The sequence below is a fragment of the Canis lupus genome, chromosome 5 (assembly GCF_003254725.2).
Source record: "Canis lupus dingo isolate Sandy chromosome 5, ASM325472v2, whole genome shotgun sequence".
NCBI classification, from domain to species: domain Eukaryota; kingdom Metazoa; phylum Chordata; class Mammalia; order Carnivora; family Canidae; genus Canis; species Canis lupus.
The window spans coordinates 54962190-54981753 of record NC_064247.1 but is presented as its reverse complement, the minus strand read 5'-3'; the positions used below and the strand labels follow the sequence as shown (position 1 = coordinate 54981753).

At 51.1% G+C, this 19564-nt stretch overlaps 1 protein-coding gene across 6 annotated transcripts; it reads right to left on the bottom strand.

Moving 5' to 3' along the window:
- Nucleotides 1–200: 200 nt before the first annotated feature.
- On the bottom strand, nt 201–19554 carry LOC112647068 (NADH-cytochrome b5 reductase-like). 6 transcript variants are annotated; one of them, XR_003128047.3, is made up of 9 exons: nt 19399–19554; nt 16343–16633; nt 15286–15434; nt 11948–12035; nt 8484–8588; nt 6661–6753; nt 5177–5380; nt 1267–1596; nt 201–618 (listed from the first exon to the last, which is right to left on the bottom strand). XR_003128047.3 is itself a non-coding variant. In XM_025427711.3 (8 exons), the coding sequence occupies exons 2-8, from the start codon at nt 16535–16537 to the stop codon at nt 1393–1395; spliced, it is 1038 nt and encodes a 345-aa protein (XP_025283496.1). In that variant the 5' UTR covers nt 16538–16633; nt 19399–19554; the 3' UTR covers nt 201–1392. The 6 variants fall into 6 exon arrangements, 4 of the variants coding, with proteins under 4 accessions (XP_025283496.1, XP_025283498.1, XP_025283497.1 ...); XR_003128048.2 differs by lacking the exon at nt 201–618 and adding an exon at nt 2195–2291 and having other exon boundaries at nt 1457–1596; XM_025427711.3 differs by having other exon boundaries at nt 201–1596.
- Between the last annotated feature and the right edge of the window lie 10 nt (nt 19555–19564).

The following is a 19564-nucleotide window of genomic DNA, read 5'->3' as shown; positions in this document are numbered from 1 at the left end:
CACTGCTGCCATGCCAGGAACCCCAGTGTCCCACAGAGCCCAGTTTGAACATCACCAGTTATCCAACTCTCCATACAGGTGACATCAGGAAACCTGGCTTCTCATGCCAACCCCACCGTGAACTGTTTTACCTCGGGCAAATCGCTCAGCCTTGCTGGGCCTTAGTTTCCCCATTCACACAATGAGTCTATTAGACGGGATGGTTTCTGGAGTCCTGAGCTTTAATCTCTGGTGTGAGGACGACTGTGATCCCATGACTGTAATGTTCTCACTCTGCTTCTGTGGTCCTCTGACTTGGAGATTTCATGGCTTCATGTTCCAATTCCAGAGTGCCCGCAGCCAGCCCAAGCTGATGCAGCACAGTGGAGACCAGACGGTGGGAAGCAGAGTTCATTACCTGCAGTGCGCTGCCCAGGAGCGCCAGGTCCCTGGGGAGGGCTGGCCCCACATGGGATGGAGGGTGGGGTGGGGAGGGCTGTGGGGGCGGAGCAGAATCAGCAGCTGCTCAGTGGGCAAAGCAGGGAGAAGGACCCAGGTCTCCTGACTCTTGCTCTATCTTTAGATCGCCATAGCAACCGTCACCAGGGCTCCCGGCTGGAGGCGGGCTGAGCTGGCTGCCTGCGGGAGGGAGGGGTATTTGTTTCTGTACCTCTTTTGCTGGGGAAGGACTCTGGGCTGGGCTCTCGAGCCAGGGGAGACTGAGAGCCGAGCTGTCTGCAGCAGGAAAGGCCTGGGCCCAGTACAAAATAACAGTAATCCAGGGCCCACCTTGCTCAGAGAATGTGATCAGGTCACAGACCCCAAGACCGTTGTGTCAGGCTTGAGGCATAGGAGGTGCAAAGTCAAGTTCCTACTCTGAGGAGCTCTTAGCTACCCCTGTGGTCATTCCCTAAACACTTAGCAGGCAACACAGCTGAGCCAGCCCTGAGGCCACAGCAGGAACATACAGTTTTCAGGGAAGGCAGGTTTTAGAACAGGCATTTACCCCTACGGGTAGGGTAGGGGTAGGACGGGACGGGAGTCCGCAAGCCCTCTAATCTAAGGAACCTGGGAAACTCCTGCACCTTCTCCTGCCTACCCCGACTCATTCCGGGGCTGGGCACGGCTTTCCCCCACAGAGGCCTCCTTGACTCCCATGCTGGTCTTTCTCCTCCCCAGGGCCCCCGCAGCCCCATACTCTCTTGCACAGGGATACGCCTGCCTGAGGGAGCTGGGAGGCTTGTGGGGTAGATGAGAGACAGAGGTGCACAGAGGGAAAGCATTTACCTAAGGTCACCTGGCCAGTGAGCAGTGGGGCCAGGCCTGCACTCTATGTTTTCTGACTCTAGTCTGTGCTTCTTCCAGTGTCTCAGTGGCAGGATGCTGGCTGGGGCTTTGGAAGGGAGGCAAGGGCTAAAAGAGGAAGTAGGAGTCCTCGGCTAGGCCTGCACACAGCAGACACCTGGCCATGTCCTTGGTAAACTCGGCTGAGCCACAGACCAATGCAAATGGCTTTCTCCGGCAGGAGCTGACCAGCTCTTCAATCAGGTCCTGGGCCAGGCGGCCAAAGCGGGTCTTCTCCCGGTAGCTCCAGGGAAGCTTCTCCAGGGAGTTCTCCTGAGACAATGAGACAATGAGAAACAGTGCAGGTGACTACCGAGAAGTCTTCCAAGCTCACACGGTTCTCTGTCAAACGAGAAAATTGAGGCAGAGAGGTGGGAAGGCAACCTTCAGCCAGCCCTACCCCAAGCCGGGGATTTCCTGGCCCTGGGGCTCTGCCTACCCTAATGAGCCAGAGGGTGGATGCTTATCCTCCCACGGCAGGTGAGGTACCGGAGAGGAGGCGGACATCCCAGGGCACATCCCAGGGCACACAGTGAGGCAGGCCCCACTATTTCTCAGTTTCCCAGAGGGCACTCCACCTGTCACTCCAGGGGGATGTTTCCTCCCCAAGATAGGGGGCGTCCCAGTACATTTTTAAGGTTGTCCGCCACCATCATTCTGGGAGCATAACATGTGCTCACTTGTTTCATAAAGTTTTAAAGACCTTGTTGATCACAGATATTTACTGAGTGGTCACTCTGCGTCTAGCCCTGTGCAAGGCCCTGGGATGTGGCAATGTCTCTAAACAGAGAAGGTTCCTGGTCTCGCTCTGGCTGTGTGTCTCAGGGATCTGGGGCAGCAGTGCCTTAACCAAGAGGGTGGTATTTCTCACATAGAAAGGCTGGAGGGAGTATTCCACAGTGCATGGTGCCCAAGCGACCCAGGCTTTTCTCTTTCTGCTCCTCCACCCTTCACTTGTGGCTTTCATCCTAGGGTCGCAAAAGAAAAACTCCACCTCAAGCTGACTTAGAGGAACTTTTTAAATGGACATTTTATGGAGGTACAACACACATACAGGAAAGCACACCAATCAGGAAATATATGTAGTTAGAAAATCTCTAATGGAGAGAAGACACCATGTAACCAGCATCTAAACAAACAACAGAACAGGACTGTCACCTCTGCAGACCCTATCAAGGCGAGCTTCTAGCTTCTGGGGCTAAGCAGAGAGACAGGAAGGAGGAGGGGGCTGGAGTCTAACCTCTGCCACCGTGTCCCAGCCGAGCAACCATGGCCTCTGTGGGCCACTGTGATGAGTGGAAGCCTCAGGGGCTTGCGTCACAGAGCTCATCTGATCCCAGAGGCCCCAGAAGACAACATTGTGGTGCTCACAGGGGATCCTCTCCGATGATCTGGTCCTTCCCATATCTGACCTCCTAGTTCTGACCTGACCCTTGAGGGCTGGGACCAGCAGGGCCCAGTGACCTTACCTGTCCCTCCCACTGCCCAATCCCCCCAGGCTAGTGAGGTTTGGCATAGCACCCCTCCCCCATATACCCAGGGATGCGGTGGGTCTGGTTGCTACCCAGGTGGGGTGGGGTACCCTTACCAACGATGACACAACAGGGTGAATGCTGTTAAGGAGATCCCGGCCCTGACGGCAGAAATGCTGACACCAGTCTGGGGACTCTGGAGAAATTTCTGGGATAGTCACAGCTCAGCAGAGAGATGTGAGCGGTGAGTCGACGTTAGGTGAGGAAGTGGGGATAAGTGCTCTGGGAGGGGGAAATGGCACCAGCACAGGCAGGCCTGGCAGCCAGAAAAGCACCGGGTACTTGCAACCAAGAGCAGACCAGTGATGCCCCAACATGCAAGGAGGGTGTGCCAGGAGAGGAGGCCACAGAGGTCGGGGCAGCCATGCAGGCTTGGCCATCATCCTGAGAACAGCGGGGAGCTGTGAAGGGCTGGAAGCAGGGTGGTGATGTGGTCAGTGCTGCCCTTCTGGCTGCAAGATGAAGGGCAAACTGGCAGGGAGTGGCTGCAGGGGGAGACCCATGAGGCTGCTGTGGCTGCAGCCCAGGTGGGCCAGGGAGCATCCTAGGTCAGGGAGGCACAGAAGGGCAGGAGGCACCTCCCACTCCATCACCCCTCACCTGCTCCTGTCGTTGACAGCCAGCTCACTCGCCTGCCCAGTCCCAGGCCACTAGCATCATCAATGCCTGGCCCAGGGCTGAAGGCCCTTTATTCCTGGTCAACTTTAACTCTGCCCTCAAGCCCAGGGTCAATGCCAGCTCCTCTGTGAAGCCCTCCCTGCTTGCTGCCAGTACCCTCCACACCCTCCATGTAGGACCTCTCCCTGTGCTGTCTTATACCAACAAGCAGTAAAAATAGGACCTCTGGAGCAGGACCACCTGGGTTCACACCTAACCCTCCACCCACTTGGTCAAGGTTCTTTTGCCATATGTATAGAACAGGCACAGTGGCAGTACAAGCCTCCTAAGATTGTGGTGGGATTAGATGATTTAACACACACAGAGTGCCTAGAACACTGCCAGGCACAAAGAAAGTGGTCAGTGAAGCCACCCCTGTGGCTGTCTCCCCATAGAAAGGTGAGTGCCTGGAGGGCTGGGGGCAGGTCGTCCTCATTTCTGACCGTCCCTGGCACCTGACATGTGGTTGGGGGTGGGGGGAGGAAGGCTGGCCAAGAGCTGACAGTGCCTGGTGCCGGCCTTCCTGCCACTCCTCCTACCTTCCTTTGACCTGGCCCTTGAGTCAGGCTGCACACTAGCCTCTGCTTTGTTCTCCGGCCTTCAGCACTTCCTGTTCCTGCTAATGCTCACCAAGCATGGCCCTCCCGATGTTCATGCCACTAAGCCTTCTGTCCCATGGACAGGCCCACAGAACCTGGGCACCGAGGATTCCAGGACCTCTGGGGCTGGGGTGGGGAAACCTGGTTCCCTGACACCTGCCCCAACCCGGTCACAATAGTGAAGATCACGGCAGTCTTTAGGGACCCTCTGATGCTGCCTCAAATAGAAAACTGATGAGAAGAGTGCTTCACAGTACTGGGCAGTGAGGCCAACCCCGAGCAACACAGAATGGGGGGAAGGCCCTCACCCTGGGGGTGTGTGGAAGAGAAATAAAGGTACAGACCAAGGAGAAGGCAGCTTAGGGCCTGGCTTCTGATGAGAAACCCTGGGCCAGAGGGGAGGGAGTGGGCAGGGTGGCTCGGGGGCATGCGGGAGGAGGGATCTCAGGGGCAGGGGTCAGGAGGCAGTTCAGTATCTGCAGCAGGGAGTCTGGAAGCAGCTTTCTTCCCATGTAGGAGCGATGTGGTGTGGTAGGGACCCTGATAAATTTGGTGAACCCAGAGCAAGCTTGCTCCACCAATTATTGATGGAATGCATGCCTACTCTGTGCCTGGCACTCTGCAAAGCACCAAAGACAGTGTGATGATCCAGACACATGATCTCCGCCAAGAAGGAGCTTATGCCCCCACTGGGGGACATCTGCGGCCTGGCCCACTGACTCCACAAACAGGCCCCCAGCCCTATACCTGGTGACGCCAGAGGCAGATGGCAGGCAGCATGGTGAGGAGGGCTGGAGCTCTCCCAGGGCTCCAGGCCTGGCTTCGCCCCAGCCAGCAGCGTGGACAGATTTGCACCTTCACCTCTCTGAGCTTGGTTCCCGCATCCACCCAAACAGAACTGTACCTGCCTTCCTTGCAAGGCACAGGGGGGTGGGGGTGGGGGTTCCCACCGGCAGCAGAGATTACTGGTATAGTGGGGCAGGGAGGCCACAGCAGGTCCTCAGGTCGGGCACAGGGGGACTGCACAGCCTCAATCTGGGAAGGAAGTACCCATGCAGGACTCACCTGGCTGAGTACAAAGAAGGTTCGGACGTTCCAGAAACGGGCCTGCTCCTGGAGGAAGGTTTTCAGGTAGATACCCTCGAAGGTCTTGAAGCAGCCGACCAGGGTGACGAAGGTCTCGTCCTCTGCGTTGTCTGTTATGCTCTGCAGGACTGGCACCATGGGGGCCAGGCCAGTGCCCGATGCCAGCATGAGGAGCTCACCGTGCTGGGGATTGGAACGGGGATGTGGCAGGTCTCAGCCTGCTCACCCGCCACATGGCCTTTTCTGGGGCTTGCCTGAACTGCACAGCACATCTGAGTTCCCCTGTCTACATCCTCCAGGAAGCCATCCTGGCTTGTGAGGTCTGTGTAACAGCAATCATGGACTCTGGGGGCTGATGATACATGAAATGGTCTAGCCCATCCTCCAAGTGGCTTAGTTGCTTTCTTGCGAATCTCCACAGGACTTTGCTTACTACCTCCCAAAGCCATTTGCTCTGTTATAGGCTGACTCCCCTTGCCAGGGAGATCTCTCTACCTCACACTGAGCTGAAATGTGCACCTGCCAAAGCCTTGTCCACTGCCCCTATCTCAGCCCTGCCCTGTAGGCTGCCTTCTCCACCCCTAGGCAGCTCTGCAGAGATCTGAGGGCCCTGACATGGATCCCTGAGCCTGCTCTTCTCTAGTCTGAGATACTATGCATAAGCGCCTAGCACGGTGCTGGCACAGAGGAGCCACGCAATAAAAGTGAATCTTTCCTAAGAGGCCCCAATGCCGCCAACCCATCACTGAATCCACGAATCCATCTCCTGGCTCTCGGTCTGTTTAGGAGGCATGATCTTCTTTAAGGTCAGTGCTTTAAAGGTTAGCTCCTGACCTATGTGGCCAAGCAGTTACCTCCTGCATTCTAGAGCTTAGGCTTCTAAGAATGCAGGCCAAGTTTTCACCACTAATGCACATCATGCCCCTGCATGAAACACTCCCTTGAGTATCAGTCATGCAGACATGGGTATAAATCCCCTGCTGTATGATCTGGCCAACTGCTTCACTTCTCTGAGCCTTGGTTTCATCATGTTAAAAATAATAACAGCTCCTCTCCACAGTAGCACATGCCTCAGATTTGTCGTAGGATTAAACGAGATGCCATCAAGTGTCTGGTGTGGATCCTGCTGCTCCACATGATTTGACCCCTTCTGTCATGGAGCCCCGCTACTGGACACACCACCCTATCCTGCGTGCCCCCAGACTCCTGCTCCCACCCCTGTCCCGTGCGCACATCCTCAGCCTCCTGGTCCCCAGCATGTGTGCTCCTCCTTCTCCCACCACTGCTCAGGGTCTCTTTTGGAAAGTCTTCCCCGAGCCAGTAGCATGTGAGAGGTCCTTCTTTTGCATCCCCACCTCTGTGCACCCTCCTCATGACACTAGTCATGCCGTACTGCCACCATTTGTGTAGGTGTCTGTCCCCCATCACACTGTGAGCTTCTGGAGAACAGGGCCTTGTCCCACCTGTCTGTGGCCCTGGGTGGGGTCTGAGAGTGTCTGGAAGGAACACATGGACAGATGCTCATATGCCAGTCTCAGGGCTGCCACGATATCCATCTACAATGAAGATGAAGGCAGAGAGGAAAGGCAGGGCCAGGGAGAGGGTCAGAGCAGCCCATGTCCCCTGGGCATAGAACCAAGCCTTAGCCGGTTTCAGCAGTCACATTTTTCTGTGTGAGATGCCATCTCTTCTCTCTTACTGACTAGCCCTACAACCTCCCTGGATAGGAAGTACAGAGACTTGGTAGGGGCATTCTGTGGACATGGAGAAGGCTTCACCTGGAAATGCTCAGAACAATGTTCATCAGGTGTCCCCTCTAGGTCAGAAGGAAACAAGGACAATCCTGGTCCCTGCTTTCAGGGGCTGGGGAAGAGCTAAAACGCAAGGCTGAGCATGGTTTATACTAGGAGTATGCTGCAGAAGAGTATTGCAACATACATACCACACATGTCTGCAAAATGGAGGTAGCAGTACCTAAGAGCTGCCGTGAGGGTAAAATAAAGTTTTATACAGCAAGTGTGAACATCAGAACCTGGCACATAGGCAGCACCATCCACGTGCCTCATAGTATTGTCACACACATGTGTGTGTGCATGGCTGTTCCATCCATGTGTAGAAGGGGAGCTGGAAGGTTTCTGCCATGGTAGCGAGCCTGGTATGTCTGGGTAGGCAGCCTACAGGTGTTCTTTCTTTTCTTCCTTTTGCCTCTCCATATCTGACTTATTATTATTATTTTGGTAATGTACAAGTACTGTATTTGTAGTAAGGAAAAAAACAATAAAAGCTATTTTTATATTAAACAAAAATAACAGAGAAAGGAATGATTCATTATTTTTCATTTGCTTTTGATTTGCTTTGTTGCCTAATTATAAAAGTAATAGGTATTCACTGTGGATAATTTGGAAGGTATAATGAAGAAAACGAAAATCACCCATAATTCCACCACTCAGAGCTACTAACACTGCATTGCATTTTCTTTTCATATTTATTCCTGTGCATTTAAACTTAGTTTTCCAACCCGTTGTATATGCAGTTTTGTACATAGTGTTTGTCACCTGATCTTATAGCATAAGCATATAACATCATTTATAAACATAATTTAAAAATCCAGAATGATATTCTATCAAGTACCTGTAACCCATTGTATTTAACTATTCCCCTGCGGCTGAATATTCAGTTTCCTCCAATTTCCTGCTATTATAAATAAAGCTTCAGTGAACATGTGCACAAGAGGCAGCATTTGGATTCTTTCCACAGGACAGACTTCCAGGAGTGGAATTACTGGGTCAAAGGATTTGAAGATTCTTAAGACTCTTGGTACGCACTGCCAAGCTGCCTTCCAGATAGGCACCAACTGATGAGAAATTATTAATTCTTGGGCACATCAGGGAAGGATATGAATATGCCAGGAAGATGAGAGAAAGGGCCTCTGAGTGGAGAGCTATGGAGTATATTTAAGGGAGTAGTCTCCACGGTGTTATAGCTGGAATGTGAAAGTGGAAAGATGTCTGAGGGTCTGATGGTACAGGAGTCCTGAGTACCAGGTATATGAGTATGGATTTTCTAGGCAATGGGCAGCCCTGGATAGTTGTAGAGCATATGCAGGCAGTTTTGTTTATTTGTGCCCATCCCATCTCCTCCCATGTCCAACCCCAAGGATGCTTTTGGGCTTGGGCTCGGGCTCAGGAAGACTACAGTGCAATTCTCCAGCCTGAAACCTAAAAACTGTGGTCCTGGAAGCTAAGCCAGGAGGGGTCTCCTGGGGACTTGGTGTGCTGGCACTGACCTGGTTTGGTTTATAGAAGAAGTCGCCGAAAGGTCCTCGCCAGAAGGTTGTGTCTCCTGTACTCCAGGACTTGACATACCGGGACATCAGCCCAGTCTCGTAGCACTGGGAGCAAATACAAGGAAACCTCACTGGGATGGATGCAGGCCAAGCGCCTAACATGGGTTATCTCACTGAATCCTCCTAGTTGCCCCAGAGTTGGTACATGGGTCCCAGTTTTCACATGAGGGCCCAGAAGCTTATCCAGAAGGAAAATGGTGAGGCTGGGATAAGAACCACAGGACCGACAGGCTTACTTTCAGAGGTCTCAAAACCACATGACTAGGGGGGTCCTGTGATGTAACATCACTGAGTAAAGAACTGGGTATGAGATGATTAATGGCAACTGACACTCACTCTACTGGGGAGACAACAGGGGGTGGTGGGGACTGTGGTAAATTGGTGAGTACATGAATGCTCCTTCTAAAGGAGGAAGTTGCTTTGCAGATTCTGGATTATGGATTATGGGAGGTGGATTATGAGGCTGATGATGCCATATCTTCTGATTTTCTAAGAGGGGTAAGAGATTCAAATTTTTTATTTTTGAAACATCAGAAATTAATTCTAAATTTAAAATGCTGTAGGCCCAAACCAAATACACTTAAGTGCTGTAATCCATTTGCAGGCCACTCATTTGCAACCTCTTCATTACCTGTCACTGTCTCCTGGCTGGATGGAAAAGCAAGGGTTGTGGAGAGGATTCCTTCATGGGAGTGGGCAGGCACCATGCTGGGGCTGCATGGAAGACAGCTAGACCTTAAGCTCCGTGAAGGCAGTCAGTGCCAGAACCTTGGAAAAGACTTCGTAGATATCTCAATGAATCAGTGAATCAATCCAGATTCAGGCCCTTCCCTTAAGGAGCTCACAAACTAGGAGGGCCAAAGTCTCACATATATACAAGGTAGAGACAGTCTAATACCCAACGAAAAGGACAGAATGCTGAGAGAGCCCTGAGGAGGTACAGTCACTTCCAATGGAGTAGGATCAAGGGTGGTTTCCTGGAGGAGGATGCATTTGAGCTGCACCTTGCAGACGAGGCAAGATTGCATTCACTAGGGATGGGAGCAGGAAGGCACACAGGGTTCTGTATCAGATGTGATATGGTCAAGGGTAGGACAGCCCAAGACATAAGAGTGTGAGGGAAAGGGGGAAGCTCTGACAGGACCTGAAGGGTGTCTGGAGTGAGAATATAACCAAGTTTGAAGGAGACTGGGCTTTGGTCACCAGACATGCTTTTGAATACCCACAGCTACCTCTGGGAGCATCTCTGACTTTGTTGGGTTCCATATGCATCAAACAAGGTAAGTCCACAGCCCTCCTGTAGGAAGTCTGGGAGGGAGGCTAAGTTCTCCTCCCAACTCGCTGGAGGCTTGTCTCAGAAGATGCCTGTTTTCTGGACCCCGTCTTGAGGAAGCCATAGCCCCAGGTATGGCTTCCATGGCCCTATAGCATAGACAGCACTCAAGGAGAAAGGAAGGATTCTTCTGTGTCTCCAGCACGTGCGTGGAGCCTGCTCAGTCTGTACTCATTAAACAGAACTGACACTGAACTTCTGTTCTTCTATGTGGGATCATGTTACCCAAGGGACCTTGGGACAGTGACATCATCACTCTGAGTTTCAGTTTTTTTATCTGTAAAGTGGGATAATGAGATTTACTCTGCAGGATGGTTACGAGATTGAAAGGAGATGATGAACATGAAGAGCTGGAAAGAGTGCCTGGTGCCCAGACAGTGCCCGAGAGATGGGAATGCCTCCCTCCCATCCACAGGGGAGGTAAACCTAAAAAACTCGCCTGCCTCCACAATTTGCAAAGACATTTCCAGCTCTTCCCAGCCAGCGGCTTAGGGATAATTAAGCATCTCTCTAAAGAGAGGCTTTCCGGTAAACGAAGGAGAAAATCAGCCTTGCAGCTGGGAGAGATCCAGCTGCCCTGAAGAACTATCTCCAGGCTTATCCTTTCAACAGAAACACACCCAGACAAGCAGCTTGGGGAAGCAGGCCATTTGGAGAGGATTTGTGGAATCTCCCAGACAAACAGTTGCGTGGAGAAGGGATCCCATCCAAGCTTCTGTGTGAGGGAATAAACACTTGGGCTTTGACTGCAGTCAGGGAAGGCAGGAGCCAAGACAGCCCTGGGGTCCTGGAGTCAGGAGGCCAGGACTTGCTCACTGGCTACACTTCTTAATACTTGTGGAGCCTTGGGTCCTCCTGGGGTCTCAGTTTGCTTGTCAGTGAAAGGGGAATAATAATTCCCGTCCTACAAGGGAGATAAAGGATGTGAAAGCTATTCTTTTTTTTTTTTTTTTGAAAGCTATTCTTAAACATCAGTGTTCCCTAGGATTCTGTTTGGGAAATGATGATGGAGACTGTATATCAGGTTGACCTTTGTGAAGCTACCGTTTCTGTAAGTCAAAAATGTTAGCATATCAAAAGTTTCATTATTTTTTCCACATAATCGTATCTTCAAGACCTCTTATACATCTGGTGTGGAGTCCTTGGGTCCTAGGGGGTGGGGCAGTATTTGTACCCAGCCCATTTTGTTCATCTCCTCTCTGCCAAGTGCCCCTCCCACCCCGGCTGCTCCCATGAGCACCTCTCTTCAACCTCAGACTGGGTACAGTTGCCACAAGACCTTGTTTCACCCCTCCTTGCCTTTGGTCATCTGTCCCCTCGGCCTGGAATGCCACTCCCTGTCACTGCCAATTTGTATTCCTTCCTCAAGGCCCGAATCCAATGCACTAGCCCCATCTACTCCCTGAGAATGGTCTGAGGCCCCACCTTTTTGCTGCTCGTCCCCTTCTATTCTGAGACAAGTGACGAACAGCTCCTCAAACCGTGCCTCCTCTGCCATCGTACGTGCTGTTTCCGGCCCTGTGACCTTCCTCCACTCCTTAATTTCAATGCACGGTTCAAACTCAGCTTCTGTGAGGAAGCCCCGCTGCCTACCCTGCACCCCCAGCTGCCCTGAATCAGGTTGAGGCCTCATGTCACGGCATCTCTCACATTGTACTGCCTTGGTCTGGCCCCCCATCCCAGGGCGGGAGTGTATCTGACTCATCTTTGAAGCCTAGCCACCAGTACACAGCAGGGACAGGAGACTTGGTTGCCCCTTCCCTGGGGCTCAGTGCTCACTCCCTCCCCGTGAATAGCTGAGAAGACGAGAGGGAACAGCATTACTTTTCTCAGTCTGAGCCTCCTTTTCATAGAATCTGTCTCTGCTGCGGTCTGAGGTGACAGCTCCCCTCCCCTGGGAAAGGAGGAGACGGGAGAAGGTTTCCTTCACTCTGACTGCACTTTCCAGCCAGCCTCCTCCCACGTGAACACTGGCTTTTCCCCCATGGGGGGCACCGCCCCATCCTGACCCAGGTGGCAAACAGAGGTCTGGTCTGTACCATCCTAAGAGCATCTGCGTGGGTCAGCTCACCTTGATTAAAACTTCAAAGTACCCTTCTGCATTGGCAGGGCTGATGGGTGTATAGGCTCTCTGAATTTCTAAGTCATCCACCTTCCCTCTGAGAAAGAAAAGCATATATATGGTCAGGTAGTCAGCCAGGCATTTGACAAACACTTATAGGTACCTACTCTGTGCCAGGCTGGGGAAAGCTAGCTGTGGCCTGGCCGCCCCAGTGGTCCTCACTGAAGGTGGAACAGAAAAAAGGAGTGTTGGGCTCCCCCACTGCCACATGCTGGCTGTGAGACCTAGGCAGGTCACTGATCCCTTAGCTGCCCCTCTGTAAAGTGGGGGCAACCATGTGTGTCCCTGTTGTATGGTTTTAATGGGATCACAGATGGGAAAGTTTTCAGAGAATCCACTGATGATGTGAGCTGTTTTTAGGACATCACTGTGGTTGGTCCTGACCTCTTCCTGACCACAGAATGAGAAAGATAAAGACTGCTAACATTTATTAAATACTTACTACCGGTACCAGAAGTATCAGAATTAGAAGGATCCTCAAAGTTGCCCTAGTCGAAAGCCTCACCTCATGCATGAATCCTTTTTATGATGTTATCAACAAGGGGGCCAGGATGATTATCATGAGCAATAATAAGAGCCATGTTGTATTAAATACCTACTATGGACCAAGCATATTGTGTACATTACCTCATTTAACCAACAATAACCCACATGAGGAAACCAAGGCTTAGGATGTTACTCGCCTGAGGTCACACAGCTGAAATTCACCCTTAGCTCTGTCTGACTCCAGAGCCAGGTTCCTCACACGACACCTCAGAGGTTCTCAGGAGCATCCAAGCACCCCTCTTTTGAGTCCTACTGTGTATAAAACTTTCTTCTCAGAGGTATGCAAACATTAAAAAGGCTCCATCCTGGGGCGCCTGGTGGCTCAGTTGGTTAAGTGTCTGACTCTTGATTTCAGCTCAGTCATGATCTCATGATCTCGGCAGGGTCGTGGGATCAAGCCCTGCTTCAGACTCTATGCTCAGTGGGGAGTCTGCTTGGGATTCTCACCCTCTGTCCCTCCCCCTTCTCGCACACATGTACTCTCTCTTCAACAAATAAATAAATCTTTAAAAAAAGAATAAAAAATTACAAAGCCCCATCCTAATGCATCAAAAGCAAGAAGCCAGACCAAAATATTCAAGAAATGCTTAGAGAACAACCAAGGAAATAATAAACACGACATGTGGTGTGGCAGGGATGCAAAGAGCACTGTGGCACCTGCTACCACAGAGGTAAACACGGACACACTCCACACGGAGGGAGCCCTCGCACGGGGAGCTTCAAGAGGCCTCCTGGAGCTTTTGCTACCATCCTGGGTATGAAAGAGGCAGGCCACTGACAGATAAAAGTGGGGACAGGATAGGAAGTAATCCAGGCAGAAGGCACAGCCTGGGAAAGACCTTAGAGGTAGGAAATGCAGAGCAAGCCAGGAACTGGTGAGTGGGTCATGAGGCTGGAGCAAGGCACGAGTGTGAGGGAGGAGTGGGGAGAACTTGGTAGGGAAGGAAGCTGGGGCCTTGGGGAGCTTCCCTGGAACACCAGAAGGGAGTGACATGGTCAGATACCTGTTTTAGGGCTGTCACTGGAGCAGCAGAGAGGGTAGAGGAGAGGGACCAAGCTCAGGGCAGAGTGCTGGGCATCCCTGATTCATGAATGGACGGTTGCATGGGGTTGTGGGCTGCCCTGGAGCCGTTGGGATGTTGAGCTTTAAGGACAGCCAGCCAGGCCACAGGCCGGATACACTGGGCACAGACACCAGGGGTCAGCATGAGGCAAGTGGCTCAAATGTGACCAGTAGTAAGATACTCTCCTCATCCTCTGGCTGTACCTATTTTTTTTTATTTTTTTTAAGATTTTATGTATTTATTTGGGGGAAGAGAGAGAGAGAGAAACAGCAAGCATGTGTGAGTGCACAGAGGGAGTGGCAGTGGGAGAAGGAGAGGTAGGCACCCTGCTGAGCAGGACTCTGAACTCGATTCCAGAACCCCAGGGTCAAAGGAAGACCTTAAAGGACAGAGGCCCCAAGGTGTCCTTGGCTATACCTTCTGTCTGCTTTGCTGGATCCTCCCTTTCCTGCCAATACCACAAATGCTGGAGTTGTCCGTTTGGCCCTTTGTCCCTCTTTCCATGCCTCATATGCTCCCAAATGCCATCCAGGTACAGGGTGATAATTCCCACACCCACATCTAGAGCTCATCTCTCTCTGCTGAGCCTCAGATCCAGAGTCAACCATCTAGCAATGCCTCCACCTGGAGGTCCCAAAGGGCCCTGACCCTGGGCAGGTGGGCTGGGAGGGGATCAAGATTGGGGGAGCTGTCAGAAGGAGGCTTGGAAGAGGAAGAAACTGCAGAAGACACTGGTAGAGGGTAGCTGGGGAGCCAAGCTGTCTCGGTTTGAATCCTGGCTGCAGGACTTACTACCTGCATGATCCTGGGCAAGTCCCTTATGCTGGAGGACAAGTGTCCTTCCTATCAACTGGCACTACTATTAGATTCATACTGCAGGCTCTAGAGGCAGACGGCTTGCCTTCACATCCTGGCTCCACCACTTCCTAACTGGGTGACCTTGGGCAAGTTACTGAACCTCTCCAACTTTGGTTTCCTCCAAATACACAGTTGTGTGAGTATTCAATGAGTTGCTAGGTGTGAGAATACAGAACTGTGCCTTGGAGAATAAATGCAATGAAACTGTTTGCTGCTACTGTTGGTTATTATGAAAACACAATCCCAGAACCCTCTGAGTCAGGCAGCACTACGTTTACTTTAAAGGTGATGAATGGGGATCCCTGGGTGGCGCAGCGGTTTAGCGCCTGCCTTTGGCCCAGGGCGCGATCCTGGAGACCCGGGATCGAATCCCACGTCGGGCTCCGGTGCATGGAGCCTGCTTCTCCCTCTGCCTGTGTCTCTGCCTCTCTCTCTCTCTCTCTCCCTCCCTCTCTGTCGATCATAAATAAATAAAATATAAAAAAATAAATAAATAAATAAAGGTGATGAATGGGGATGCCTGGGTGGCTCAGTGGTTGAGCGTCTGCCTTTAGCTCAGGGTGTGATCCCGAGGTCCTGGAATCGAGTCCCACATCGGGCTCCCTGCATGGAGCCTGCTTCTCCCTCTATGTCTCTGCCTCTCTCTCTCTCTCTCTCTCTCTCTCTGTCTCTCATGAATCAATGAATAAAATCTTTAAAAAAAAACAAATAAAGGTGATGAATGCAGGCTTAAGGAAAGTGAAGCAAGTTGCCTGTGACCACACAGCCAGCAAATGACAAAGCGGGGCTGCAAAGCTCTGGCCCTCCCACTGAGTGTACCGTAGGATGAGGTGCTGGCCAGGCCGCAGGCCGAGCTGGCTGTTCCTGGGGACCGCAAACCGAACACGGTAAGTGTCCTCGGTGAGTCTGTCCATGGCACTGATGCGGAAAGCCAGGAAGGTCTCTGGGCTCAGCCTAGATGGGCAGCTCTGCAACAGGAAAATATCCAACAGCTAGGCACAACAGACACACAAGCACCCACAAGCTCCTTTCTTGCTGCCCCCCAGAACAGGCTATTTATCTCTGCCTGAAAGTTTTCTGTATAGTAGAGAGTAGTCTCCCCTCCCCTCCCCTCCCCTTCATGCTCTGATCTAAGAAGACCTGAGCTTTTCATACTGAGCTGCCCCTGCTCAGAAGCCTTCTGTGGCTCCTTTAGCCACAGGATAACATGCAGTCTCTTTAGAGGGATACTCCACGGGCCTGTGGACAAACCTCAAGCTTCATTTTCTCTCCGATGTATCAGATGCCAAACTTGTCTCTGTTTTCCCTGCTTGCTATCTGGGAGTTTTTATTTGTTCAAGCTGTGCCCCTTATGCAGAATATGCATCTCCAATGTATGAAATATCTATTCATCCTTCAAACCTGCCAAAAATCCAGATTTGCAAAATTTAGAAATTGATGGGAACTTAAGATGATCTAATCCAATATTCTCATTTTCCATGTGGGGAAACTGAGAACTGAGGCCTGAGTGGTAGTGGCTTACGTGTCCAAGGTCATCCCTGAGCAGGAATTCAAATTCATGTCTTCTAAGTCTCAGCCCACTGCCTTTAACATTCCAGCCACCCGCACCTCCTTCAGGAAGTCCTCTCTGAATGTCATGACTCACAGATCTCTCTCCTGTAAAATGCCCAAACCTCATTCACTCCTGGAACGACCCCATGCCCAATTCAGGGTCACGCTTTGAACTTGGATCTGTCTGCTTCTATTAAGCACACTCTTTTTTCTCTGCTGTGCAGAGTCAGGAAAAGCTTCCCCACACAGGTGCACTGTGCAGGGCAGAGGCCAGGCTGACACTGCCACCCTGGCCCTTCTTGTCTGAGGAGCAGTGCTCTCTCACCTGTGGCTCCTCCCCATTCAGAAGGCTCCTGTCCTTGCTGGCTCGGGCTGCCTCCCACCTTGCCAGCTCTCGGTGATAGAGGTCAAACACACAAGGTGAGCAGCCACTGCCACAGCATTGAGAGGGCAAGGGCTCCACCGGCCGAAGCTGCAGCCAGGCTCCCTCATCATCATTCTCCTCATTCTCATCCGTCATCAGTGGGGCTTGAGCAGCCTGGGAGGGACAATTGGTGCTCCTCCCGGAACAGATCTGACTCTGTGAGGCCACAGGCCCAGACCCTCTGTTGTTGGCCTGAGAGAAGGAAAACATGTGGGTTACACTCTGGTCACCTCTATTTCTCCCATTCTGAGGCCTGCAGGTGTCACACTCTGTGTGAGCAGTGGGACAGGGATGAATCAACCCTGAGATCGGCTGCCTGGCAGGGGAAGCAGGCAGACGGGACACAACAATCAGAGCTGGCAACCAAAGTTTCCTGATTTCTTCCCAGACTTTGAGTGCTGAATTAAGCACTTAACATAGAAAACCATAATGAATTTAAAAAATATTTCAAATGATAAAATATAATATTTAAGTGTAATTTAATAATTATAAAATTATTTAGAAATAAGATTAGCAAACAACGCTTCTGTAGCTACCATGTAGTCAAGTACAAAGAACCTTGCTAGCAACCCAGAAGCCACTCCTATGTGTCCCTTCCTGATCACCTCCCATCCCCCATAAAGTAACCATAATCCTGACCTTTGGTATAACCATTCCCTTGCTTTTCCTTGGTTTTGCCACCTTTGTGTACAAATTTAATCACTATAGTTCAGCTTTGCCGGGCTCTTGCCTTTATGTAAACAGAATCCTACCAATGTATTCTTTTGTGTCTAGTTTCTTTCAGCAAGGTAAGTCACCCACCAAATTGCTGCATTTCATTTAATCTTTATAATGAGGCTGGTACTAGAGATGTCATTTTATAAATGGGAAAACTGGGGTCTGGGGCGGGGGGGCGGTAATAATGTACACAAGATCACATAGTTCCTAAAAGACAGGGAGGTCCTGTTTCTTGGTTACCAATCACTTCCCACAATTCCTAACCTTTAAGGCCTTTTCTACTTTTCCTGCTTCCCATGTCCATTTACACTGGAGCTTCCAATGATCCCAGAGGATGTGCTTCCAGTCTCTCCCTACACCATCCATTGGCACATCTGCCACCAGCTCTAATCATGACAGTCTCCCGCTTAGCAACGTTTAACAGCTCCCCAATAGCCTACTGGCTCCAATCTAATCTTCTTGCCTGGTGCCCCAGTCTCCTTCTGATCAGAACTTGTCCAAAACCTCTTATCATTTAGTTTTGGAAGGGCAGTCCCTCTGTGTGCATGTGCAATACATCTTTTTCTTATACTAGAAAGGGCTTGGTTTCAGAAAACTTGGTTCTATTGCTCATGAACTCTATGATTTCAAGAAGGTTTAGCAGGCTTGAGGGCAAGGATGGTGTCTTATTCTTTCTGTATTCCACCACCAAGCACAAGCCTGGCATACGGAAGGCTCCAGTGAATGGTGAGCGCTCATTTAGTTTGCAGATAAGGTCTCGGAGCCAGACCAGCCACAATGCTAGGTGTTGGGACATAAGATGTAAATAGGACATGGGCTCTCTACCTTTATAGAACTTGCAGCCTAACATGAGGTTATCTCAATCCAAACCATTTTTGTTTTGTGCTATGGACCAGGGATGCATTGTGAGTGAATGAAGTCTAGAACCCTCTTCGTGCTTTTTTTTTTTTTTAACTCTTGCAGTTTTTGCAAGATAAGTGAGAGAACAGAGAGCTCTGTGAACTGTAATCTGCAAGACAGTGTGAGGGTTATTCCTATCAGTACTTGCCTTGAACCTACCTTCTCTGGGTCTTAATTATCCTACTTCTTTGATATTTTGGAAATTGGCAGAGAAGTTGGCCAAGTCCTTCATGAACTTTTAAATATTTGGTTCCTGGGATCCCTGGGTGGCTCAGCGGTTTAGAGCCTGCCTTTGGCCCAGGGCGTGATCCTGGAGTCCCGGGATTGAGTTCCACGTTGGGCTCCCTGCATGGAGCCTGCCTCTCCCTCTGCCTGTGTCTCTGCCTCTCTGTCTCTTGTGAATAAATAATAAAATCTTAAAAAAAAAAATTTGGTTCCTGCCTCCTTCTAGCCTCTACCTCTTCAGTATAAGAAGCGCTATGTTTAAGCTAGGACTTGACACGTTGTTGCCTCTGGTAGGATGACTCTCTCCATCCTTCAGGGCTTTTCCTTAAAGGTCACCTCCTCTGAGAGGTCCACCTTGACCCTCCTCCTTCTCCTTCTCTGTCATGCACCCTATTTGTTTCTATTATGTATTGATTCATTTAACATATATTTGTTAGTGCTAGGCATTGTGCTAGGTGCAGGAGACAGAGCAGTGAAGAAGCAAAACCCCTTGCGCTCATGGGGTTTACATTCTAGCGCGAGAGACATCATGAGACAAGATCAAAATGGAAAACCTGGCCTTTAGTGTTAAATGCTAAAAACGAAAAAATAACTGGGGGAAAAGAATGGAAAACACATTTGCCAGTTGCAACGGCTTATTCGTGGACTTTACTTGCTTTCTACCCATGCACTCTACATTCCATAGCTGTTTTATTCACCAACGCAAACCAAATGCCCATCACAGGGCCGAACACATTGCAAGCAGTTGATAAAACAGGTGTTGGTGCAAGGAGCAAAGGAACATTTTTCCCAGCTCTGGCCTTGCTTCTGGGACGCGGACAGGTAAACCCCGAGGAAAGGGGGGAAACTAACTCCCTCCTGACGCTGGGGAAGGGGCGTGCAGTCGGATGCAGCCATCTCAGGCTCGGGGAGGGGCAGCGGCGAGCAGCGGGTGGTGAGGCAAGGAGACGGGAGCGCACCCCCCACGGCCCGGGCGCTGCGCAGGTGCTCTAACTTAGGGGCTCGGAGGGAAGTACCCTACCCAAACTTCAACTGCCCAGGTTGCCCTAAGTTGGGATCGGAAGTACTGGCGTTCTACCCCTAGTCCTATCCCAGCCTATCCCAAGACCACTCACCTCCACACCTGCGCCTCCCCTCGAGTTTCCTCCAGGTGCCGCCCTCCCGAGGGAGGCGGCGGGGGGAAGGGAGGGTCTCTAAAATGAAAATAGCCTGTGGGGTGGGGTAAGGCTAGGATGTCTCGATTATGATTGGTTGAAGTGGCTGCCACTCACGAAACGAGGC

What these genes read in the sequence shown, in the direction of transcription:
- LOC112647068 (XM_025427711.3), bottom strand. Translation starts at nt 16,537, where the DNA reads ATGACGGATGAGAATGAGGAGAATGATGATGAGGGAGCCTGGCTGCAG. An exon ending in TGAATGGGGAGGAGCCACAG is followed by an intron (nt 15,435 to 16,342) that starts GTGAGAGAGCAC and finishes TTCCTGTTGCAG; the next exon opens with AGCTGCCCATCTAGGCTGAG. An exon ending in CCTTCTTTGTACTCAGCCAG is followed by an intron (nt 1,597 to 5,176) that starts GTGAGTCCTGCA and finishes TCATTGTCTCAG; the next exon opens with GAGAACTCCCTGGAGAAGCT.